At 43.2% G+C, this 26,035-nt stretch overlaps 1 protein-coding gene across 1 annotated transcript in view; it reads left to right on the top strand.

Moving 5' to 3' along the window:
* HTR4 (5-hydroxytryptamine receptor 4) overlaps window positions 1–26,035 on the top strand; it is a 129,219-nt gene that overhangs the window by 4,386 nt on the left and 98,798 nt on the right. Inside the window, exons 2-3 of the mRNA XM_065409986.1 lie at window positions 5,737–5,862; window positions 8,258–8,458. Of these exons, the coding sequence (XP_065266058.1) occupies window positions 5,737–5,862; window positions 8,258–8,458 (327 nt within the window). The remainder of the gene's footprint in view (window positions 1–5,736; window positions 5,863–8,257; window positions 8,459–26,035) is intronic.

Raw genomic sequence — 26,035 nt, 5'->3', positions numbered from 1 at the left:
AACCAATGAGGACGCATGTCTCCTCCCACATCCTCAAAAATTAGAATGGAAAGGTCAGATCCTCAGCTGGTTTAAAGGAACATAACTCCATCAACTTCAGTGGAACTATGCCAATTTATAGCAGCTCGCAGTCTGGTCCTGAAACAATATCCTGCTAGTCCTCACTTGGAGTCAGCCTCTAACTGTGCCCTTTGGACTCCTGGAGCTCCGCAGAGCTGCTTACCTCTTGATGCTGAAACACTGTCCGTGAGATTGCCAGTATTGCCAACCCCAAATGTTCAAAAATCACGAGTCAGTCTCACTAAAAATCATGAGATTGGCTTGAAAATCATAAGATTATATAAAAATAATAGATTTGGTGAGGTTTTTTTATTTGCCTTCTGAGCCTTTAGGATGCACTAGGATCACATTTTGAAGTGGAACCTGAGGGTAATGGGCTCTTGGTGGCCTATGTTAGTGAGCAGCCAGGCTGCTGGGTTCTGAACCAATTATAGCTTCTAACAGGCCTTGGTTTCACCCTTAGATATAGAAAAGGACAACCATCAAACCTGGATGTAAGAAATCCATGCATCACTGTGGCTAAGTCTGAATCTAACACTAGAAGGTAGTCATCCAGAAGCAGTGAACAGTTCAGGTGGACACCCAGGCTATGGACTCTCTAAAGGCAGGGTGATGCTGTAGAGGTGGTAGGTTCTTCAAAGAGCATCCCTCTCCTCATTAGCATTGCATCAGTCTTTCCAAGTGTGACACTTTCTCGGGGTACCCAGGACTACACGGGTCACCTCATTACCCCACCCCCATTTCAAGCATGAGGTAGTCCTCCATGTGGCAGCTGGAGGTCAGCTCCCTGACACTGCTAGCACTACAGCCACTCAAGGACTCTAGTCTGGACTCTGCCAGGCCCCACTTTGTCTTGCAGGTTAACAATAGGGGCACCCGAGCCCCTGAGCCATTCTGAAAGCATCCTGCTGCAGTGTCCATCCCTGTCAATGGACATGCACAGAAATGACCAGCCACGCTACTCCCAAGGGAACAGCATACACGCACCAGCTTGTTTGTTTCAACTGAGTATCAGCTCCTATATAACAACACAGCACTGTAATCTATTCGTACTGAAAACAAATGTAAGCTTATTAACAAAGATTTACGAGATAGTGAGCCAGGGTAATAAGAACAACAGGTTACAAATAAAACAAAAGTATAACATGCTTCTACTAGACGAAGACTTAATTTTAATAGACTAACTTTATCTCAAGCAATTTCTCACCTAAGCTCTTTCTTGCAGCGTTTCATCCGAGGTTGGTTGGGTATAACTGCACTACCCAGCTACCCCTTTAAGTGTAGGACAAAAGAAGGGTCCTGGTGCCTTCTTCTTATATCCCAAAGTGCATTGTTTTTGTCCCCAAAGTCAGGACAACTCCCTATGGTTTCTTTCCTGGGGTGCTGGCTCCATGGTGTTTTCACATACTCCTGTTTGTTTCACATCTCCCCCCACCTGTTTTTCCTGTTGAACATGAAGCCTAATTAAAGGTCTCAAAGCCCTCCATGGACTGGCCCAAACTGCTTGGAAGATCCTGCAACATCAAGGCCTCCCATGACAGCTGCATTCCACTGGGTCAGCAAAACTGTCCCTCACAAGGGTGAAACTCCCGGCAGGCAGGCTCACAAAGATGGAGCTGACCCCAAAGAATGGTAAATGACCACAAACATTGGCACCTTCAGAGCAAAATACAAGGCCCACTCCTCCAGCCTCCTCTTCCCACACCAGCAGCACAAACCAACCAGCTAATGCCTTGTCTCTGCTGACAGGAGGGGAAAGAAATACATATATCTTCATATGTACACTTCAGAATTTGGAGAAGTGTTCCGATATCATGATGATGGGCACCATATAGGAAAGAAGGAGGGACAGCGAGAGAGATAAACTAGTCAGATAACTTTAAAAAAAGCAAACAAAAAACCTAGCATCATGAACAACTATGGTACTATGGGTATAAATTAACCCATCATCATCTTCATGGTGACAGCATGTACTGCCACCCTCTCCCAGGAGGAAAAGGAACATCTTTTGTATAGAGATATTCAATGCAGCCTGACGTTTTGTTTCACAGATGCAGCCACTGAGCTACCATTAGACTATTATGAATACTCCATTCAGGCAGGCGGAATTACAGCTCCCTAATCAAGGTGCCTTTGATCACAGCAACCCCGTTGTTTCTGGCTGCTTTTAGTCCCACTGTGTTCCCAGCAAGTGAGCCTGTGACTGTAAGACCTGCCTTTGAAGTTGTCTTTTGTTTTCCCCCTAAATATACATGGTGTCTTCTTCTGCTGAGGAACGTTATTAACAAGGCTGGGTGTTCTGACATGCAGTTTTGCTCAACATAACTCGTGTTTGGCAAATGCATAACCTTCCCCAGCTGTGCAATAGCCATTTGTGGAAGTATTGAACAACGGGGAGAGAGAGTTCTGTGCATCTCCAAAAGAGGAAAATTACCTTGTCCTTTCTAGTTTTGCATAATTCACATCAGACAGGGACTGATTCTCATCGGCTGTTTTCTTGTTCTTTTCTAAAGTGCAGTGATGCAAGGCAGATTAAGTTGTCATAATTACCAACATCTTTTCTCTGAACACTGTCAGGAAAACCTGTCTTTCTATGGCAAATAAACTCTTTCAAATCAGATGTAAATAGAGGGAAGTGGGAGAGAGAGAATGTCCAAGGATAGAAATCAGTCAACTTCTTTAACACTCCTTTTCTTAGATCATCCACATGATGACTGACTCATAATGGATGATGGCCTGGGATTGTGGGGTTAGAAGGAAGGAGCAAGGAGTTCAGATTACACTAATCAGCTTGGTTATCCATCAACAGTCTTGCCTGCTGCCCCTTGGGTCTGTGCAGACCATGGATTGACGAGTGAGAAGTGCAGTAAATGGTAACATTTGTCTAGATTTGAATTGGTGGGCGAGTTTAAAGAGGTGGAAAGCTGCCAAGAGCTAGTATTGGCCATGCTACGAGTGGTCTCAAAAGTGGGGCAGAGGGAGGGAAGCACAGGAGGTGTGAGGGAGTGTCCATGGACAGAATTAGCCAAATGGCAGCCAGTGATTAAGAGCCACGTGAGTATAATCGCAGGGACTAGAAAAACAAAACCACTCATTTCAGCAGCTGTCCAAGAACCAATGACCCAAGGCAGCTAGAAGCAGAGCTCCTCAACAAATGCTTTGAAACTTTAACTGTGCTACAGTGGAGGCTTGTCAACATTTTTGAATGGAGCAAGAGACACATGTTGGTGATTCTCTAAGCCTTAATTGCCCTCACTGAAGTTGCGCTGAGTTCAGTAGACATCTTCCTAATTAAGTGCCATTTCTTTCAGGTGCTAAATAAACCCCATCTTTGTCTTGGGCATCCGTGAAAGGTTTGCAGTTCCTAATTGGCAACATTTTCCTGCTGAACCTCACCTGTCATTAAATTTGACCCTCTGCACAGAATGGTGAAAACCTTCAGTCTTTATTGCTCTAGAGGTTTTACTGGCACCAGCATCACAAATCTCTTCTTTGGGTAAAAGAGTGCAGTATTCCTGCTGCTGTGGCCACCATCTGGAAAGCATACAAAGCTGTGGTGTTAAAAGCTACATCATCACATGTTTTCTCATGGGTGTGTGAGAGAGAAATATTGGGGGGGGGTGTACAAACCTAGGGGTTGCTTTTAGCCCAGTTCTAGTTATAATACTATCCTCTGCACTTGTTTTGTAACCTAGCTTAACTGGCTTCAGGACAGTATAACCAGTGGTGGTGTGGTAAAAAACAAACAAACAAAAAGAAGTGAGTAAACTAAACTATATTCCCCAAATGAGAAGTGGGTAAACTCTATTTACCAGGTTTACCCTCGATTACGCTACTGAGTATAATACCTCTATGTAGCAAGTATAAAGGGTTTGTGATGAAGACAGAGCATCTTTTCTCCTCTCTCCCTCATATACTTATAAATATTTTCACTCCAAAAACTTGCTAAACTCAGTGTTAAGGGTGCGCAGGTATTATTTCCTGATAAAAACACTAAAAAGCAAGGAATTCCTAAGTTAAGACAACACTCCAAGCACTAGCCTGTTACCATCATGACATTCCAGCACAGTAACACACTAATATCCTCTCTGCCATACTCATGTTCAATTCAGCAGTACACATCAAAGTACTGAAAATTTTTCAAAATGAAAGCTTAGATTGTGGAGCATCCACTCAATGACAACATAGATTCCATGATGAAGTTATTTGGTAACCATTAGAAAGTATATGGAAGCGGTGTAACCAGTAGGGTTGGTACATCAATAAAGTTTAAAGGGAGCCTCTATCTTAGCTTTCGCCAACCTAGAAAGGAGTCAATTAGCAAATTTAATAAATCAGAAATGTATTTAGTAGATATATCCTAGAAAAAGTTACCTGTTAAGAAACAAAAATACTGAGGGACCATTTAAAAACGATTATGGCTCATAATTGGCAGATTTTCAATTATCTGAAAATTCTCTCAAAATTCATTCTGTATTTTAAGTCCTTCTTGTTCTGTACATTAGGGGAAGATACACTATTTTATTCCTACATTGTGAAGAGGATTTTCCTGCTTAAGCCCCTGCTCCAAGGGCAAATCTAAATGCAATCTTAACTATAGAGACATTACAGCATCTCCATTATATGAACACACACCCATCCACACATTTATGTAATAAATAATACTTTTGTTTTCAAAAGTATGTAGTAATTTTGGATGTCTTAGATTTTGGGTACCTCTTGTAGACACCAGGTAGAGTAGGTTAAAAAATGAAAACATAATTTAAAAAAAAAATTCAAAGTGTTGATCTAGTTCTGAAGGATTCAAAACAGAACAATTTGTATTTTTTTTCCAGAACGGTTTTACTTTTCATATTTTTTCTCCTCTTTCTTTCCTTTTCCGCATTAAGTCTTCCTACCCCCAAAAAATTAAATACATAAAATTAACCATGTCTAGGGTTGGGTATTTTAACCCTTTTTCAAATTTTTCCTTTTTCCTTTTGGTACTTAGCAAATTTTTGAAAACTTTTCCAACTTTAGAAAAATTACAAAGTAAAAAGTAAAAGAACAATGACATGGACACCACTCCTTCTATTGTAGTGGGGGGAAAAGGAACAAAAAGAGCGTGTAAAGGGAAAAAACCAGAAACACAAAATTTCACAATTCTAAAATTTGAAATTTCCAGTTTTGGTGAAAGAACTGAACATTTTGAAAAAAAGAAAAAGCTTTTCAATTAAAAAAAATTTATTGAAAAAAAATAATTAAAAATTTTCAGCCAGCTCTAATCAGATTGCTCTGATTTTCAGAAAGTGCTGAGCACCTACCTATGATAACTGGACCTTTTTTGTCCCAAGTTCAGCACCCAAAAAAATAGCTCTTTGTGATCAGTGTATTTAGCCCCACAGTCGACAAGAACAGGCAGAGTATTTGCAGATATTCCTCATATTAACCTTTCCTCTGAAAAATCCAGAACATATACGTGTCCCATATCTTTTCCATAAGCAAGAAATTTATTTATATATACTGTATATATATGTATGCGTCTGGTGCAGAGGCAGATTTCAGAGGAAACTGTGGTCAGACAGAGTTGTTTAAACACATGTATCTCCCTGAAGTTATTTGCTGAAAGTTTGTGGCTCCAACACACCCTCATTTTCCCTGCCCTCCTCTGATGCATTCTCTTTTTATGGTTTCCAGTTCGAGTGAGGGGTTCGGCGTGGCAGAGAAGATCGCACTGCTCACCTTTATCTCGGCGGTTATACTCATGGCGATCCTGGGGAACTTGCTGGTGATGGTGGCAGTATGCAGAGACAGGCAGCTCAGGTGAGCCAGCATGCAAGCCCACTCAGTCCCCTCCTTTAGGAGGAATTTTACAAGGACACGGCCGTGTAATTGGCAAGGGCGGGGGGGGGGGGGGCAAAAACCAAACCCAGACAGCTAAGAACATAAAACATTGTGATAAAGAACGCTCTCTCCTTTCTTCTCCCCACCATTGAAGTCATGGCAAAGTCAGACTCCGATATTGTTCCCAATGTGTCTGGACTCAGATTTATACTGCAGAAGTGTGATCATTTTATTATCCAATCATTATATTTTTAGCACTCCAGGCATCAAAAACAGATAAATCACTTGCAGAAAGCCACACAGGGGAATGCTGGAGAAGCATTACAGCGCCTTCCCTTTCCTATTCCAGTTCCTTTTAAACAAAACATGTCAGAAAAATGCAGGGAGCAGGAGCTGTGTCTGTCACAATTAGCGTGTTACCAGGATGCAGCGGGGCATACAGTGGGGTTTACAAAGGAGCCTGAAGAAGTGAGGCACCCAGCTCACAACAGACACTTGGGCACCTCTTAGATTTCTTTCAAAACCTCAGCCAAGATGGGACGTGCTTTCTCCAGTGATAGCTGATAGCCTTTGGATTCTGCAAATGTACCTCCATGCACATGAATAAAAGCACTTCAAATCCACATTTCTTCCATCCAAAGCCCCACCTGCCCCAGCTCTGCTAATGCAGCTCTACCCTGACCTGCAGTACTGCCTGCTACTCCAGCCCTGAGCTTCCACATAGCTCTGCCAATGAGTCTAATCATGCAGCCGTTACCTTTTTCAACTGCCTTCACTAAAAACTGAAAGAAAAATTCAAATGAATAATGATTAACATGCAGGTAATAAAATTAGAGACCAAGTCTTATTAAACCCTATTAATTCTCCCTGTAGAACAGGTTACCTAATAGTGTACAACTTATCAAGAGGACAAACAAGTCATACGTGTGGACTTTGCTTCCATGATAAAGCCTGCAGGTTATCTAGTCTAGTGAGACTCACACAGTCACTGGACAGGGATATGGTAAGCCGAGTGTTTCCCCTGCTAGAGTAATAGCTGGGGGACCTGCTAATTAGCAATTCATCATCTGACTGTCAGCTTCTGAGAGCTCCCATCCTGATACTGGCACGTTAGCTTTAATCAGGCTGTGTGCAGCACTGGAAGTACTGAGGAAAGTCTGTATGTTTCACAAAAGTCTCTTTCTCAGTCCTCCCCCAACTTCTCCTTGGGCATTTGCTCTCCTTCCACCTGTCCTGCATGCCTAAGAAGACATATTCCAGCACAGTGTTGTCACCAACCCATTTCCTGAAAGCCCAGACCTTCAACATTATCCCGTCAGAAGCTCCTATTGGGTAATGCTCACTCATCTCCTGGAAGCCCAGGCCTTTTATGCTGTTACCATACTGCCTCTGTCTCCTACTTTGGCTGCCATCTTCAGATGGAACAGGGCTTCCCCAGAAACAAAATGACTTTTCTTCTTAAATTGAAACTCTTCGCAGGTTGCTAGAGCCCACTTTCCTTAGGGAATAACAGGATGGGAAGGAGAAGAGGGTGTGTTTAAGAGTACAACTATATTGCAATCCGAGGTGAGACTGCAACACTTGCAGACATATCCGAGCTAGGTTTGATCTAGCTAGCACAAATAACAATAGCGGTGAAGCCGTAACGGCGCGGGGTAACTGCTCAAGTACATACCAAGGATTCTGGGTGGGCTTGTACAGTGCTGCTGCGGCTTCACTGCTATTCGTACTTACACTAGCTAGGTCAAAGCTAGGTTAGGTATGGCTCTATGTCCTGCAGTCACACCTCTGACTGAAGTGTAGGCAGCCCCTAACACACCCGGGTAGCTTCAGAAGGCAGAAGAAGAGCCTTGACTCTTTGTGACTGCTTGAGAAGTGGGTGGTTTGAGAGACACATGCTCAGGCTTGATACTTTTATTAATGTTTATGGTAAGACTAGTGGGATAAAGAGGGAAATCAAACATAGAGGCCACAGAGCACAAGGAAAACAATAGAAAATGCTGAGGCTTTCTTAACTTTTATTAAGAACCACTGAAAATGCACTCAACTTGAGAGTCTATTTGTATGTGCACAGTGCTGCATTCTGCACACACACAATGGAAAGTGGTGCATATAACATGCCAGTTTGGTCACACAAACAGGCATGTGCATGTCCAGTTACATCTTTTGTGTGCACAGGTAGAAACACCCATGCAGTCATGCAGGGGTCCTTGTGAACAATCGGCCCCCAAACCAGGAAAGTAATTAGGGACAACCATTTAAAATAGTTTAGAGGTAGGTTAGAGGACCCTTTAGTGAACAGTTGGGTCTATCCGCACATGGGATGTACTGCTTTGAAAAGTCCCGCTGAGTTTTTTTAATATATGTCTTGTAGGAAAATCAAGACCAATTATTTCATTGTCTCACTTGCCTTTGCGGACCTGCTGGTGTCGGTGCTGGTGATGCCCTTTGGAGCTATTGAGCTGGTTCAGGATAACTGGATTTATGGAGAGATGTTCTGCCTGGTCCGAACATCTCTAGATGTCCTGCTCACCACAGCATCAATCCTTCACCTGTGCTGTATCTCCCTAGACAGGTATGAGCATAAAGACATGTACAGGTACATGTTTTTGCCAGCCGTTTCTTTTGTCATGATGCACACCATTAGGTCTTAAGAAAAAGTAACATATCCAAGGGTTCTTTCTCAGCTCAGAGGCATGTATGAATATGTTGTATAATGTATAACACAGCTGTAAACATCTTATTGTAGCAGCTAATGGAGAGAGCACACTGAAGCTTCATCAGTGTAACAAGAGTTGAAGAAAGGTATTGTTTATATTGATAGAGTGAGCGAGCTCATCACCGCTGGTGTAAATTCTGTTGACTTCAGGAGCTGAGGTTCTGGCTCAGTATCTTGCAAGAACCATGTCCTCTGTTTCTTAAAAAAGAGATATTTAAAACATGTATTACAGAAGAGACTCCCAGCAGTCACAAAGGGCTATTCCTTCTTAGTGCAGAACTTGGTACACTTTTAGTAGGAGTTTGTCTTCTTTTGAAATATCAGGTATTGGTCTGGAGGCTGGATTCCAGACTTGATTAGCAACTGGTTTGATTCATTATAATGAATCTTACAACCCCAGGCATAGATACACCAAATTACTATCCGGCTTTATATTCACAATGCTGTCTCCTTGACATATGTTTAAAGTGCATTCGGTACTGCTATTTCTATTATTAGCAGCTGTATAACCAGATGAACATTATATTAATGTATGATATATTCTGACATATTATTACTAGATTGTAGAAAAAATAAACAGCAGCAAGTTATTCCAAGGCATCCTTGGTCACTTTTAAACTTCACTTGTGGTGATGGCTAATAAGTACAGCTGGTTTAACAACAACAACAAAAAAGCAATTATTTTTTGTAGGATATTTTGAAACATTTTTGCTTTTTCAAAATTTCCTGCAAAGAAATTATTTTTTTCTACAAAAACAAAAAACAAACTCCTCCCTGAAAACCAAAACTTTTTTCACTGTAAATTTTTTCTCCAAAAAGTATGTTTTGATTTTTGACTTCCAGTTTTTCATTGAAAAACTACCATAGATTTTTTTTTACCTCAATGAAAAACGTTCTATAAAAAGTTTCATTGTGGTTTCATCAGAAAATGTTTTGATATATATTTTTTTTTTTTGGAACAGATGTACTAATAAGTAAGGGTTAAGTTTTGCATTCTAGGTTCTGAGAAGGAGAGAGGAACTTTTCTGATTTTAATGACAACTAACATTTAATGGCAACTAATTGTGAGGACAACTAATATTTATGTAGTCTTTTGTCCAAAGATTCCAAAGCCACCTACACACTTTGCAAGATATTTAATACGCTGAATTCACCACTAAATTGCAGCTTTTCTTTGGGATGGGACACAGCAGCTGTTTAACAGTACACAGCAACCCTGTGCAACAGTTCAGAGTGGCAAGTGAAGTAATGGTGTATCTGAATGAAATGGAAGAGGATATTTTGATAGCCAAGACATATTTCCTGTCTTGGAACACGACCTGGAATTCAAGATAGCTGGCCTGTGAAAATGAAGCATTAAATCTGAGGGTGCCACCTGAGACGTTCATTACCTCAGGGCGGTTCACAGACTTCCATTTTTAGCTGATTATCAATCAAGCAGTTGTTAGGCACTGAGCTGTGAAAATTGAAATTCTTGATAAACATTTGTCAAGTTAGTGAGTTAAATCCTCCAGCCTTTAATTAAACCCAGTGGGTCATACAGACATGAGAACACCAAGGCCATTCGGCTCCCTCCCGAAAAAAGTTCTGAGACAATCAACAGTGAAAAGGGATCTCTCCTCACTGTGGGTTTCTTGCCTCTCTTTGAAGAGCCAGGCCTTACCCCTTTAATGTAGACCCCAGGCTCTTGTGTCTACTCCACACTTATTTGGATGCTGCTTTCCACTTTCTTTCTGAGCCTGTCCAACTTCCCAGGAAATTCTGTCTTCTAAGGGTTGCCTCCTTCCGACAGGGAAGGTGCTGAGATTTTTCAAGCAACAAGCAGAGTTTTGTTTCTCATTAACATCGTTAGAGCCGCTGTATTTGAGTCACTGTTGTATCAGTTACTGTCAAGATGTACAGCTTGATTCTAATGTTCTGGTGATGCAGATCTTGCAATGATCACCGTTTTATATGGAAAGAGTTTTTGTAAACAAACCTGAAGCTTACTATATGTAGCCTGCCCAATAAAACAAAGGCTGCTAAAAGTACACACCATGCACCAGGTTAAAGGGAATCTGCAACCAGGTGCTGAGGACTCACTTATTCCTAAGGACTTGGGCCTATGAAAAAAACAGAGCTAGTTTGGTTCAAGGAAGAACAGAGGAAAGCAGTTTATAAATCATGTGAGTTAAGTGAGGGTTAATAGAAGAGTTAACAGAGCAAAGGGGAGTCAAAAGGGGACAATTGGAAGGTAGCAGCTCCTCATCCCAATCTTACAACTTCTCTGTGGCTACTGCCGCCCTTACTCATGATGGAAAATACCACAAATAGTGTATCACAAAGTACTGGGGTTTGGAGCAGCACAAACAGAAATGGGAGCTCAGTAGTACCACCTTGTGGGGCACCGATCTGAAGCTCATCATTAAAGATGGGGGGGGGAAGCCCCAGGGCCGCCCAGAGAATTCAGGGGGCCTGGGGCAAAGCGGGGGAGCTGCGGCGCTTGTACTCACCCGGCGGCAGTCCGGGTCTTCGGCGGCATTTCGGCGGCGGGGGGCCCTTCAGTCGCTCTGCATCTTTGGCACTGCCGAAATGCCACTGAAGACCCGGACCACCGCTGGGCCAGGGCTCGCGGGGCCCCTGCAGAGCCGCCGAAGACCCAGACCGCCGCCAGGCCAGGGCTCGTGGGGCCCCTGCGGGGCCCGGGGCCTGGGACAAATTGCCCCACTTGCCCCCCCCCGGGCGGCCCTGGGAAGCCCAGACTTTTTCCAATCACAAGGCTGAAGCGCAAGCATGAAACCATGTGAAAGTGATGGGTACCGCTGGTTTGGCAGTGGATACTGCAGTGCAGTTATTGCATATTGCAGAGTGTCTCTCTGTGTGTTTATTTACAATGCTATTGTTATGTGTATTATGGTGATATCTAGAGGCCCTAGGATCAGGCCTCCATTGTGGCAGTTATGTAAAAACAAGTATAAAAGGCAAGCCCCACTGGATCTCTGGTGAATTCAGTCTGAGGGGGCCTATGAAGCAGGGACACTACTTCATTTTTGTACAGTGCCTAGCTCATTCAAATACATATGCTTTGGGAATGTCCATTTGTGTATGCATTCTGGAATGAAGTACTTCAAATAACTATCTGAAGCTTTAGGGTGAGAGAGACAGAAATACTCAGCATGGGCCTAACTCTGTTCTGGTAAAACTCTCATTGACTTCAGTGGAAACAGAGCTAGGCCAGTGCTTGCTTCTTTTGAAAACACCACCCTTAAACATTATGGAATGTGCATCCTGACCCCGAGTGAACTACCAGACTGAGGGCCTCTCTTGCAAGGTAAAGATATCCATCAGCTTCCCATTGGCTTCGGTGAGATTTGAGGGTGCTCAACAGTCCACATGGTAAGGTCCTCAGAAAGAGGACCATTCCATTTAAATGATTAGCCAAAGGAACAGAAGGAAATAGGCTTGTACTTCCATGAGACAGTTAGTATCCTGGTTTTGCAAATTTCATATAGTGTGGTTTTCAACCTATCACTTATATAGAATATTCTTCTTATTCTTTTAGAATTTAAAATAAATTTTAATAGAAAAAGGATATATATATATATATATATATTCCCTGGTTAAAGAGTCAAAGTCACCTAGACCAGGTGAAGAACTGATGGAGAGAAATGAACCATTTTGGAAACCTTGGGATTTGCAAATTCCACGAGTTGGATGCCACCCTAAGTGGATGGGCCACAGTAAAATCATTAGAAAATCTTATAACCGTGTGCTTATGAACTCACTGGCAGTTATAAACAGCAGAGCCCCAGGAGAAATCCCATAATATGTAGTCACAGAGAAATATTAGACTAAACAGCGGTGTAATTGTTTGAGAAGAACCAGAAGGCACTCAGAAACTAAATGAATTATGAGTGCGCTGAAATTCTATCCACGTTTGAGAGTTAGGACATAGAGATGCAATGATTGAAACAGAAGGTCACAGCTCTTCTCCTTTCTTTTTGGTGTTGTCAGGCTGATCACTGCCAGATGTTACGCTGCAGTTTCTGGGCACGCACTCTCTCTCTCTTGCTCTCCGTACTCGTGCTGCTCTGTGTACAGTGTGTGAAGTGCTCACCTCCCTCTGATTCAGAGCAAAGGAGAAATAAGCTCTCTAGGCTGGCTGCTGAATACAGTCTGACACTGGTAATTATCACAGCATTTATCTGCCACTCGATGCCTTCATGCAGAGAGACTGACATTTCTATGGAACAAGTCCTGTGTCTGCTGAGAATTCCAGGTAATTCTCTGGCATTGTAATTTTCTTGGTTCTCTTTTCAAAATGACTTTAAATACCTGCTACAGAAGTGACTGCTACAGAAGTGACCACTACAGGCTATACCATGACCAGAGCACTAGCAAAAACAGCCCTGTGCAATGCTGTTCCTCTCCAAAGGTACTTGGATTTGCCATAGGATAATGAGATTTTCTCTATGTATGACATATGTCCCTCTCCCTCCCCTTAGATTTCATTATGGAATTTCACCTGGAAAGTTACCTGGTCTGACTCCATGGGTAAAATCCTGACCTCATTGAAATCTATGAGTTTTGCCATTGACATCAAAGGGGCCAAGGTTTCACTCAATATTTTTTACACGACATGTTATGTGTCCCAGTGCGAAAGGCTCCAATAAACCCTGTGCTCACCTACAGTGACAGTCTCATCTGAGAGAGACTAGAGGACATTCTGGCTTGTGAGGAATGGAGAATTCATAATCAAATTAGCTGTCTTTAGCTGTTTCCATTCAATGAGATTCTACAGAGATGAGACTGTTATTTATTCTGTAAAAGTCCCAGTCCGAAGAATAACAGCTGTCAAGCTGACGAAGGACAAAGTCACCTATTTTAGTGAGCAGATTCTCTGTGAGAGGATGTGTCAGTATAACCTTTCCACCTATAAGAACAGCCAAAGGAAATCACATGGCAGTCGATACTGGAGTCCTTTCCATAGTTAGGTTCCCAACACTACTGAGATGCATCAGACTTCTCTGGCCAAGTACTTAAGTTTAGTGAAATGCAGATGAACTATTTTAAACTGCCACAAATAAAAACAGTGTGGAAGTGAGTCAGGGAAAGCAATTTGCCAGCCCTCTCTCCTCAGAGTAACCCTAAGTCTCTTTTTTCCAGTCTTCTCCCTCTCTTTAGAGAGGAGTGATGGAAGCTGAATTTTTTTTATTAAACTTATTACAGCAATTTTAAAAATGTAGCATCTTTCTGCTGCACCCTCTAGGTGCTGGAGTCATTTTAAAGCAGATTGGACAAAGCGCCTCAGAGTGTGCTGCAGGGAACACTCCTGCATGGCAGGTGGATAAACCAAAATGACCATATGAAAGTCTTTTTCATCTCTAATTTCTGTGTTCCTTTGTGTCATGAGACTTTCCTTCTTCATTAACTACCATCATCTACACTGACTCACCAATGTGATCTGGCAGCTTTCCAGAAATCTGGAAATTCCCATATCCCCAACCCATCTGTGCTACAATAGGTAATGGCGATCCAGTGCACAAAATGCTGCTTGCAGATTAAAAAGCCTGAAACCATTCATGCACCCAGGGCAAAATGATTAAAGACCAAAAGCACCTTAACTTCCTCATGGGCATGTCCATTCAAGATTTGGATATGAACGTCGACCTCTTATTTGGCTTATCTTGTACACAGCTCATTGATTAAAATGAATCCTCAGGCTTCCCTCTCCACGTCCCATATTAGGAGTTTGGACAGAAGAGCAAAGGGAAAGCAAAGACTGCCTTAGGACCCCATCTACACGAGGAACATGTAACTGTGTTTAGGGTGTAACCAGGGCTGGTGCAACCCATTAGGCGACCTAGGCGGTCGCCTAGGGCGCTAGCATTTGGGGGGCGGCATTTTGGGTCCTTCGGTGGCGACCGCGGCAGCTGGAGCTTCGGCCGCCCCGGTCGTCGTCGGCATTTAGGCGGAGGAAGCTGGGGCAGGGGGGCGCGGGGAGGGCCGCCTGCAGCAAGTAAGGGGGGGCGGCACGCAGGGGAATTCCCCGCCCCAGCTCACCTCTGCTCCGCCTCCTTCCCTGAGCACGCCAGCCCGCTCTGCTTCTCTCCCTCCCAGGCTTGCGGCGCCAAACAGCTGATTGGTGCTGCAAGCCTGGGAGGCGGGAGAAGTGGAGAGGCGACGGCGTGCTCGGGGAGGAGGTGGAGCAGAGGTGAGCTGGGGTGGGGAGCTGCCGCACGGCTCCCCGGGCCGGGGGGAGCTGCCACGGGGGGGGGCGCCTCAGGGCAGAGGGGGGGAGCTGCTGTGGGGGGGGGCGCCTCAGAGCAGGGGGGGTGGGGAGCTGCCGCGGGGGGGGGGGGGCGCCTTAGGGCGGAGGGGGGGCGGAGAGCTGCCACAGGGCTCGGGGGGGAGGGCGCAAGGTGGCCATTTTGCCTAGGGTGCGAAACATCCTTGCACCCGCCCTGGGTGTAACATGGATACAGGTGCAGTAGTAATGGTGTTACCAGCATAGTGCCAGCTCTCCTCGCTCAGGAGATACTGTAAAAGCACTGCAGCAGGGCTGCAAAGAGTGTTTTAAACCCCCTAGTGAAATCCTGGCAGCAATGAAGTCAATGGCAAAATTCCCATTGACTTCCACGGAGCCAGGATATCACTCCTGATGTTCATGAGCATTCTAAGTGGTCCTTAGATATTTTATGACTTTTGGTAGAGATGAATTAACCTTCATTTTCAAGAAGTTGGCTCCTGCTCCAAACCTCCCTTACAAGAAAAACAGTGTAAATTTGAAGTAGGAATTGGTGAAAACACTGAGATTCATGGATCCATTTGACAACTTGGGGGCTGCAAACTGTATTTCTCTACTCTTAAATTTGCCACTACCTTGTTGGGACTACCCCAAGGGAAGTGTTCCTCCCTTGAAATAAAATTGCCAGTTGTGAATGTTTTGATCTGGGAGCCCCTTGAGTAGGGCAAGATGGAAATTTCAGTGTCGCTTCACTTCTGTTCCAGAAGCAAAAGGTAAAAAGCCCATTTCTCACACACATTTTTAATAGAAACCACTAAAAGAATTCCACCAGTTCCTTTAAATTCTTTGATATTTTGATTTCAGATTCTTTTTAATCATTGCAGAATGACCACAAAATATTATTGTGGGACTGCTACAGACTAAAAGAAATATGTACACGGTACCGTGCATTCTAATAGTAATTAGTGACTGGACAGACCCACCATTGTGTAATCCAAATGCACTGTGCGTGCAACACTTGTTATTATAGAAGGGATCTAGGAGGCTCAGAAAAGCTTCTGATTTCTAATCACAGTTCTAAAGCTTTCACCCGGAACTTGGCCTTCAGGCTTGCAAGGCTTATTTCCCCTCCCTTGTACTAACATTAATTGAGACTTGAAAAGGTTTCTAAGTAGTTTGATCTTTGCAGGGTTCTGCAGGCATTTCAGCCGGCTCTTCAGTCTCACTCAAAATGTTCACTTGGATGCTGTTGGAGAAACTTAGACGGAACCATTTTATGTCGTAATGTGCAATTCTGTCAAAATTGAAAAGTTTCATGAAATCAGGTCAATTTATCTGGAATTTGGTTCTGAACAAAAACCCAGAAAAAAAGTTCTGATAATGTCAGAATGTCTCACTTTTTCAGAATGACACATTTTGATTTTTCATTTTGAAATGACTTTTCATTTTGTATTGTATTATACAAAATAAACACTGACGAACCTCTGATACCTTGTGAAATATTATAAATATAAGTATCATAAAACAAAATAAAAGTCAACATCAAATGTTTCAGTTTTGTCAAAATGAAACATTCTGAATGACCAAACCAAGTTTTTTTTCAGAATTTTCCTTCCCAGAGAATTTTGAAATTTTTGGTTCTCTCTCCAATTTGGAATGAAGCCAGATTTTGAAACCTCTAAATCCTTAGCGAAACAAAACTGCTATCTTCCACGCAGCTCGAGTTAGAGCAATGTTCCTTTGCTTAATCTCTTACCAGTGAGTTCTCAGAGTTGAGGTTTAAAGTTTCTTGGCAAAGATGTGGATGTTTAATTTATCATTTTTTTCCAAGAGAATATTGAATCATGAAATTGTGTTTAGAGCTGCAAGTAGATGAGATGATCATGACGGACGGCACTGAAAAGATAACAGCAGCTACGTAAGTGCCAGGGTTTCTGTCCAGGGGAGTATGACTCAGCCTAGCATCTAGGCATGGTTTATCACTGGCATTTCAACAGCCCTGACAGCTAGGTTCTGCATGAACACAGTCTATGTCCTGGCACATCTCATTGGGCCTCTTTTCTTATAAGATTCTCTTGACAGGAGCACTTTTCTCTTGTTATTTTTTCTAGCTATTGCTATTCCATTCATTCAGACTTCACTGGAGTCTATTTTTCTAGCCAGTATTTTTCTGTGATTCATAAGTCCCCTGCCTTCCGTTTATTTTATGGGCATACTCATATTTTTAGGAAATAGCATTGTTAATCTAATTCTCAGAATCCACTTTGGAAAGTCATTCTGTTGATCACTTCAGGAAAGGGCGGAAGGTGCCGCTTTACAAGACTTTTATTTGATAACATCTTGTATCTCTTTTCATTACCGTCTCTGAAAAATACTCAAATGAATTTGGCATTGCCTTCAGGTGGGGAAGCAACGGAAACAGATGACCTGACCTTGGCAACAAAGTATAAAGAGCAGAGAAATGCAGAGACTAGCAGAATGCTCTCGGAATAAACTGTTTTTCACAATGTGTCAGAAGTTCAATGTTAAATTTAATCCAGATTTTCTTGCCACTGGATTATGCTGTTTGATCATCTCTTTTGTGCTGGGGAGAGAATTAGACCTGAATATTTATTTATCTATAGTATTTTTTTATGTATGCCTAACCACCTGCTCTCGATGTCTGTACAATAAAAACAATGACATCACTTACAAAGAGACGAAGGAGAAATAATAAAATCTTTCAAACACAATTAATTTACTAGGACTAGGAGTTAGCTCCTTCGATATATGCCTTTGCAAGCCAACTCCTTCTCGAAAACTGATGGGCCCTACATATCAGCAGACTTGGGCTCTGTTAGACCAAAGAAGCAGCAGGTTCCAGAGTCAAGGGCCCTTTAATGAGGATGCTTTGCCAGAAGCTGTCTCCTGTTTAAACCCAGCGATTGTACCCCACACAGAAAGGGGCATAACGTAGGAAGACTGAATCCAAGCCATTTAGGGCTTTATAAGTTGAAAACAACCTCTTCAGTTGCATTGGGGAGTGAATTGAATGTCAGTGTAGATTTGGAGGACAGGTGTACAGCTCTCCCCAGCGGAAGCACCACTAAGAAACTGGGCCACTGCTCTGCACTAGCTGAATTTCCTAATGGTCGTCAGGAGAAGGCCCCTACACAGAATGCCCTGGAGAGGATAAAAACAGCAAGGTCCCACCTCATCTAACAGGAATAGTCACAAAACTTCTCACTAGGCACAGATGGGGAAAAACCCACTGATACTGCTTGGATAGCCTGGAGCAGGTGGGGATTCAACAAGAACCTCAGGTTGTGAACCCACACAGCGAACAGCAGACATACTCTCCCTATCAGTGGAGCCAAAATAACCTCTGTCACTGCACCTAGCCTGCAAGCACTGCCTCAATATTGTTTGGCCGGTATCTCGGTCAGCTAAATCCGCATCCAAGTCTAAATTTCTGTTAGGCACCGGATATGTCGTCTGGCTGCTCCAACTAAACATTTGCAGGTTCGCTATACAGCATGCTACATAACAGACGCGTGTGTATATTAAGAGCTAATGTTAATGGAATAGAAACATGTCATGTAATAGCGGCCTCCTACTGCTAAATAAATGCTAAGGCAAAACAGATGCGTCTGGGGAGTGTTGGAGCAGTAGAATGACAGTTGCTCCTTGTGCCATGTACAAACATTAATTAACATTAGTGTAATGTTCAAACACTAAATTAACACAGCCCCTTCAGGAGGTGACATTCTGGAGCCTTAAAGTGCAATGTGCCCTACGAGAAGTCAGTATTATTCAATGGAATGTCTCCTGAAGAATTTTCCCCCTTCATGACAGGTTGATTTTGAGGGCTTCAGGAATGTAGGTGTGTAAGCATTGATCTTTATTTTACAGATGAGAAAACGGAGGCATAAAGAGGTCAAGTTACTTGCCCAAAGAGGGTGCGAGTGGCCGAGTTGTGATTAGAACTCAGGAACTCCTTGCACACCGACCGCTAGACAGTATATCTCCTTCTCAAAGCAAGTTAGAAAGCAGCTTACTCATAACATTGCAGCTTAATAGATTGTGCTTTGGGGAATCATCTGGTTTCTGACTTGCTGAAAGTGGGTTATTTTTGGAGAGTTATTTTGTTTTAAACACTTATCAGTGAGTAATGATCAGCGATCCGACTGTATGGCACACCTTCCATCTGGTACCATTTAAAACCACTCTATAAATTCTGTATCCCCTTTCCAGCTACAAATGAACCCTGCCTCTTACAGCATTCACCTGAAGCACAACCTGTGTGAAAAGGGAATGGAAACTTGGGGGGAAAATGGAGGGCAAAATAAAGTAAATTAATACCATTTACAAAGGGAAGAAGACATGATACGTAATGTTAGAAATGTTCCATAATAGCATTCAGCTCTGTACTTTCTTTGCTCTTTAGGAAAATTAAGGCAATGGCTGCAGAATTCAAGGGCTGAAAGTATAAAGAAGAATAACAGAGCAGATGGTCATGGCACAGCCTGAGGGAAGCAATGTCCTTTACTAATCTTTACAAAATCCCTAGATATATTATAAATATATTTTGCTGCTATTGCTGCCAATTTCCTCCCCTTCCCCCAAGGGACTACGGTGGAGTCTTCTGTCTCCATTTGGCAACATGCATTTGTTTGTATTAGTAGCTAAATTTACCCAGCTCCAATTAACTGTTCTCTTTAGGATTATTCCCCAGAATAATTATCTTGACACCAGAGGGCCATTATTTTTCTAACAAGGGTTTTCATTTTGTTAGATGAAATCATTTTTGGACATTTTCATTCTCAACCAGGAATTGACAAGTGCTTTATTTGGAATACTGGGGGGCCGTAATGTGTGTTTGCTTTGCAGGGAAAAGGGGAAGAGGAGAGGTTGTTTTACTCAAAGATGGAAGAATCTGGTAACTTGGGGGCGATCTCACACCTCTGTGAAGCCACTTAAATCAATAAAAGTTGATCCAATTTTACATTGGCATAAATAAGTCGAGATGCTGCCTTTTAGATTTTAAATGGTAGCAGAATTCTTGACTCAAAACTTTATCTTCTCCAGATTTTTTTGTTGAGAGGGTGGTGTAAAATTTTGTTCTTTACTGGACTAAAATAAACAAAAAACTGCAAATGCAAAGAACAGGGGTTTCTTAAGTAGCCAGATTATTACACAAGTTGTGACCTGAAAAGAAAGAATTTACTTGACACAGGCAAGTGGGAAAGAAGAGTTTTCCAATGGGATTGCTCTTTCTCTGACTGTTCTACAAGATGGCTGCATAAACCAGTGCACTTCATATGGAGGGAGCCTCCCAGGAATTTCCTGGCTGTTGGGGCAGGAGGGCACAATTGGCAGGTGACGATTAGTCTAGGTTTTGCTGTGCCTTGGTGTATTATACTGGCTGAACATGGTGGCTTCTTAGGATAATGTGAAAATAAATTGGTCCTACCCTGCTATACAAAGCAGATCGGAGCAGACAATACTGCCATGGAAGGGTGTTCAGACACCGTGTACGCAGCCTGCTTGTATGTGGCATGGTGTATGATAGTATGGAGGAAGAACAAACAAGTGACAGACTTTCTATCCTCTCAGCAAGAAACTACTACTTTCCCAGACACTTTATGGGGATTTTTGTTTTAACTGATTCAAATGGAAATGCAATACATTTTCCTCTGTCTAACTGTGTTCTTCTAGGATTCATAAAACATGTGGTACATGCATGGTATATGTACATGACAATACATCAGCAGATTTAAAATACAGAGAACACCCAAGGGACCCAGCCTGCCTAGTAGAGGTGGGTGTATAAGTGCCTGACTCTTGTAACTAAGAAGCAACCCTCATCACAGTATACAGATACGCACAGCTCAAACAAAATTGTATTAGAAACCCTGGGGCTAAGTTAGAGTGGCCTCCTAGGGCCATGGAGTGTCTGTTACATAATTATTATTTTTTGTATATCAGTAGTGCCCAGGGACCCTAATTAAGATCAGGGCTTCACTGTGCTTGGTGCTTACAAACACACACCATGATCTACACCTTCCACTTCCATGCCCCACAATGCTCCCAGCCAGCCTGAGTCACGAATATGCAGAACCCCTTCATTTTCCTTTCTCCCTTGTGTGAGCCTAGCAGGCAAAGGCACCTTTGCAGTAACTAAGACTGCCATCCCGTAAAGGTTGGTTTGATTATCAGGCACTGTATTTTCATTTTCCTTTGGTTTTGCAGGGTTTTTTGGGGGAAAGTGGTTGTGGGGGCAGAGTGACTCCTATATAGCTTAAATCAGTGTTTCCCAAACTTGGGACACCGCTTGTGTAGGGAAAGCCCCTGGCGGGCCGGGCCGGTTTGTTTAGCCGATCGCGGCTCCCACTGGCTGCGGTTCACTGCTCCAGGCCAATGGGAGCTGCTGGAAGCGGCGCGGGCCGAGGGACGTACTGGCCGCCGCTTCCAGCAGCTCCCATTGGCCTGGAGCAGCAAACCGCGGCCAGTGGGAGCCGCGATTGGCCGAACCTGCAGACGCGGCAGGTAAACAAACCGGCCCGGCCCATCAGGGGCTTTCCCTACACAAGCGGCGTCCCAAGTTTGGGAAACACTGGCTTAAATCATAGCAGCAGACACCCGTGACTCAGGATATATCACTTTCCTTGGCACAGTCTTAGGCCAGCATGACAGCTTCAGTGTTCTGCAGCAGAAATTCATGGAGAGAAATGAGGGGCATTTTCCTTTCTGTTTCCTCTTCATCTTCACAATCCCTCTGCTGTCTCCACAGTTTACTGTTAGACGATTCCTGCTTCCAGGGAATGTGATCTATGTCTCCTCCCTGTGGAGCACTGAGAGCTGTTAGGCACAAAGGTATTGTTAATAGGGGACACCTCACACTTCACCAGCATTTATGTCTGCTTCGTGGCCTGATTTGTTTGGTAGCGAGCCAGAAAAGTGTGAATCCCACAAGCAGGAACAGGACACATTTATTCTTATGACACTTTGATTTTGTGAGCCTCATATTTTATCTTGTGTGCTCAGCTGATCATGGCAGTACCCATTGGTTAGAGACATAGGAACATGGCAGAAATTGCATACAGGATCAGATTAGTGGTTCAGCTAGTCCAGTGTTACATCTCTGATGGTGGCCCATACTAGCAGCTTTAGAAGAAGGTGAAAGAAGCCACAGAACAGACAAGTTATCCAATAAATTGCCCTTTGGGGAAGTTTCTTCTTAACCCCAGGTAGGTAGTGATTGACTTATGCCCCGAAGCATGAGGGTTTATTTAGAGCTCTCAAACTGTTATGGCCATGGTATGGGGTCTGTCAGCATCCCTTCAGAATTAGGGAGACAGTGTCCTCTAGTGGTTAGGGTGTAGTTCTGAGAGCCAGGAAGTATGGCACAAAATTCATCCCTGATGTAGCCAGATATGAATCCCACTGAAGTTAAGGAGGAAGTCAGGAGGAAGAGCTCTGCGTAGCTCAAAATCTTGTCTCTCTCACCAACAGAAGTTGGTCCCGTAAAAGATATTACCTCCATTGAGTCCTGGAGCTGGGATAGGGAGCTGGATTCTTCTCTGCCTCACACATCATCTGTAAAATTGTTATCCATGTTCTGGTTGCAGAACCTTTATTACTGATGATGATGATGATGATGAAAAGGCAGAAGGAACCCAACTTGACTTTCCAGTCCCAGATGAAGTGTGCAGCAGTGGCATTTAGAAAAAAAATCACATTTTGACATGTATGTGGAGAAATATTACTGTGGGATCACTGAGAGGGAAGAAATATGAGAGCCTATGATGTTACTTTTACAGTCCTAATTTTTATTGTAATGGCCCTTTAATAACATGCACAAGCTAATGTAATGCTGTCAGCTGCAGTGCAGATAAAGGTTCAGAAAGCTAACAACTGGAACCACTTGGATGAATGGTTTCTCCAACATGGTTAATTGGAAACATTTCCTGATGATTTCCTTATCAGTTTACTACTCCTGACTCAACATGTTAATTGCTAGAGGGATTTTTGAGCTCTCTTTTTCTCTCTCCCATTTATTTATTTATTTTCATTTTTTACCCTCTCTGCAAAATACACACATTCTGTCTGGACTCAGCAATTGTTTGCTATAAAGCTGCTTCTGCTGAATGCTACAAACATCCAGCACTGAACAGCACCTTCTAGTAGGCATCTCTTCAGGCACGGGGGAAAAAAAGTATCCCAGTCCGTGTCCCTGGTACTTAGTGACACAAGGGCTGTTGTAAATGGTGCCAAAAGCAGTACCATCTGTCTCACTGAGAAGTAAATAACTTTACTGGAAATGCCTGTTTGATCTCAAGGGTCAAACTGTTTATTTCCTTAGCACAGAAGCACACAGAGAATGGGGGAAAACCCAGCCTCAATAAGCTACAGTAAACATGGCACGAGGTTATGTATACTGACTGGTTATCACAGAGACACACGGTGCTCAGTTGGAGTGTGGAACTTGTTGCCATAGAATGTTGTGAAGGCCAAAAGTACAACTGGGTTCAAAAAATAATTAAATAATTTCCTGGAGGTGAGGTCCTTCAGGGGCTATTAGCCAAGACGGTCAGGGATGCAACCGCATGCTCTGAGTATTCCTAACCTTCCAACTGCCAGAAGATCAGACTGGACGACAGGAGATGGATCATTCCAAATTGCCCTGTTCTGTTAATTCCCTCTGAAGCATCTGGCACTGGCCACTGTTGGAAGACAGGATAGTGGGCTAGATGGACCATTGGTCTGACCCAGTATGGCCGTTCTTATGTAAGGAAGTATTTATTTTGTCCCTTTTTTAAGGCTGACATTGACCCTCTTGTCTGTTTGCAACATCTCTTATTCCCTCACTCCATGAGAATGACCTAAAGCTCACACCAGTCCTTAGCAGTAACTCAAGACCTGCTCCTAGTAAATTAAGGCCCAAGACTACCTCCCATTAAGGTAAATGGGATTGATTCCCATTTACACTAAGGCCCCTTTACATTGCTAGAGTGATGTTAAATGTAAATAAAAATCAGGCTGATTAGTATTCTTTCCGTTAACTTTAATGGGAATTGGGTCCAACCCTGGAAGAGGGATATATTAGACAAAGTATATCTGCTATTGCAAGTGAAATCATTATGGAAACCATCTTTTAACATGCATGGCTTATGATATTTGTGCAATTGAGGATGTAATATATAGAAATGGGATGTTTGCTCTCTAAGTCTGGCTTGGTGTGTCCTGTGCAGTCAGGTCAGGGACTCTCTCAGAACAGTGGTTACAGTATTCACTGTGTCCTGGCCATTGCTACTTCTTATTGTCACAGTTTAGGATGATGCTATTGCACTCATAAAGTGGACTGGCACAGGCACAGGAGCTGACTTTCCAATATGTCGGGGGGTGCTCGACCCCTAGCTCTGCCCCAGGCCTTGCCATTTCCTGCCCCCGCTCCACTGCCACCCCACCTCTTCCTGCCCCATTCCACCCCCTCCCCTGAGCATGCCGTGTCTTCGCTCCTCCCCCCCACTCCTGCCCCCCGCCCAGCTTTCTGCATGCAGAGAAGCGGCTGATTGCATCGGGTGGGAGGCACGGGGAGGAAGGGGGAGGCGCTGATCCATGGGGCTGCTGGCGGGCGGGAGGTGGTGGGGGGGTTGACGGGAGCTGATAGGGGGGCTGCTGGAGGGTGCTTCAGCCACGGAGCACCCACGGAGTCGGCGCCTATGGTCACAGGTGTCCTTCCCTTGCCTCCATTCAGAGATTAGGCCAATCTCAGCATCAAGCCTGACACAAAGTAATTCTCTTTGCTGGCAGCCAGACATGGTTTGTTCCTATTTTTAATGGCTTTTTTATTCTAAGGTAACTACTTTAATGCAGTTCTCTTATCCCATGGATTCCCAGATACTGTTGCTGCATCACACAGCACTGCTTCCGAGCTTTTGCAGGCCAGATCTGCAAAATATCTCTTCCAAACCATAATTGCCTATTCAATATTAAAATACATACAGCATTCCTATAGTTAAGTTATTATGTGTAAATATTTAACCCATGTCTACCCTACTAGGAATATAGTTGCATAGCTCTGGTGCTGTAGCTATGTTTGTATAAGCCCATAGTGTAGACACAGCCTACAGCAACATTTTTTCCATCACTGTAGGCACATCACATCCCTAAGCGTCAGTAGCTAGGTGGACGGAAGCATTCTACACAAGGGGTTAGGTTAGCACAGCTATGGCGCTCAGGTGTGTGGATTTGAAGAGCGCATCAGGCGTTACACTCTTGAGACAGGATCTCTTGCACTGCCACTTGTGACTCAACATTTGTGTGTGTGCCTCACTGACCCACAATCACAAAACGGCACGTTGCCAACTCATAATTAGCACCGCACATGTGGACCTACTGTCCCCCTCAGGAGCCAAGTTTAACTGTTGCACTACAGCTGTCTATAATCTCATGACTGAAACTTTATGTCCTGCAGTACCTTTCCATGTGATTTTAAAGGTCATTTTCCATCAGAAGTCGTCTGTTCAATTGGATGTCAGATCCAAAGCCCATTGAAGTCACTAGGAGCCTTTCCTCTGACTTCAGTGAGCTTTGGATCAGGTGCTTTGAGGGGTATGCTCTTTCCCGACCTGTTCCTAGTAGGGTGCAAACATGGTCAGAACAATTCACTTAAAATATAGCCAAATATTCAGGGATAGAGTTTTGTTTGTTTGTTTTGTGCATTTTTCACTTAGCTCTACCTCAGTTCTGTTCCTGAGTGTGCCATTGACAGTCTCTGACCCTGAACCACTCACGTCTCTGCTCTGCGCCTCAGTTTCTCCATTTGTAAAAAGGAGATGATACTTATAATTACCCACCTTTGTAAAATGCTTTGAGACATTTGGGTTAAAGACATGACATAAATGCAAATTGGTATTATGCTACACCCATAATTAACTTCACTGACGATGATCCAATATTCTGAGTGAAGAAACACATCCTTGGTCTCAGTTAATGATGATTAATCTATAGAGCTGGGCTGAGGATGGAAGTGAAGGCTTTCAAGATTTTGAAATGTGGCTTCATGCCAAATTGGAATAAACACAGAAAATTTCAAAATTCTTTGTGAAGGAAAATTCTTAAATAAATAAATAAAAACAAAAGTGCTTTTGGTTGATCAAAATATAACACAAAATATAAAAATTAAATTGAAAATTAATTTCAAAACAAAAAATCAAAATGTT

This window comes from Emys orbicularis, chromosome 8, assembly GCF_028017835.1.
Source record: "Emys orbicularis isolate rEmyOrb1 chromosome 8, rEmyOrb1.hap1, whole genome shotgun sequence".
In the NCBI taxonomy this organism is placed as follows: domain Eukaryota; kingdom Metazoa; phylum Chordata; order Testudines; family Emydidae; genus Emys; species Emys orbicularis.
The sequence above is the reverse complement of the archived record's forward strand: the minus strand, read 5'-3'. Positions and strand labels throughout refer to the sequence as shown.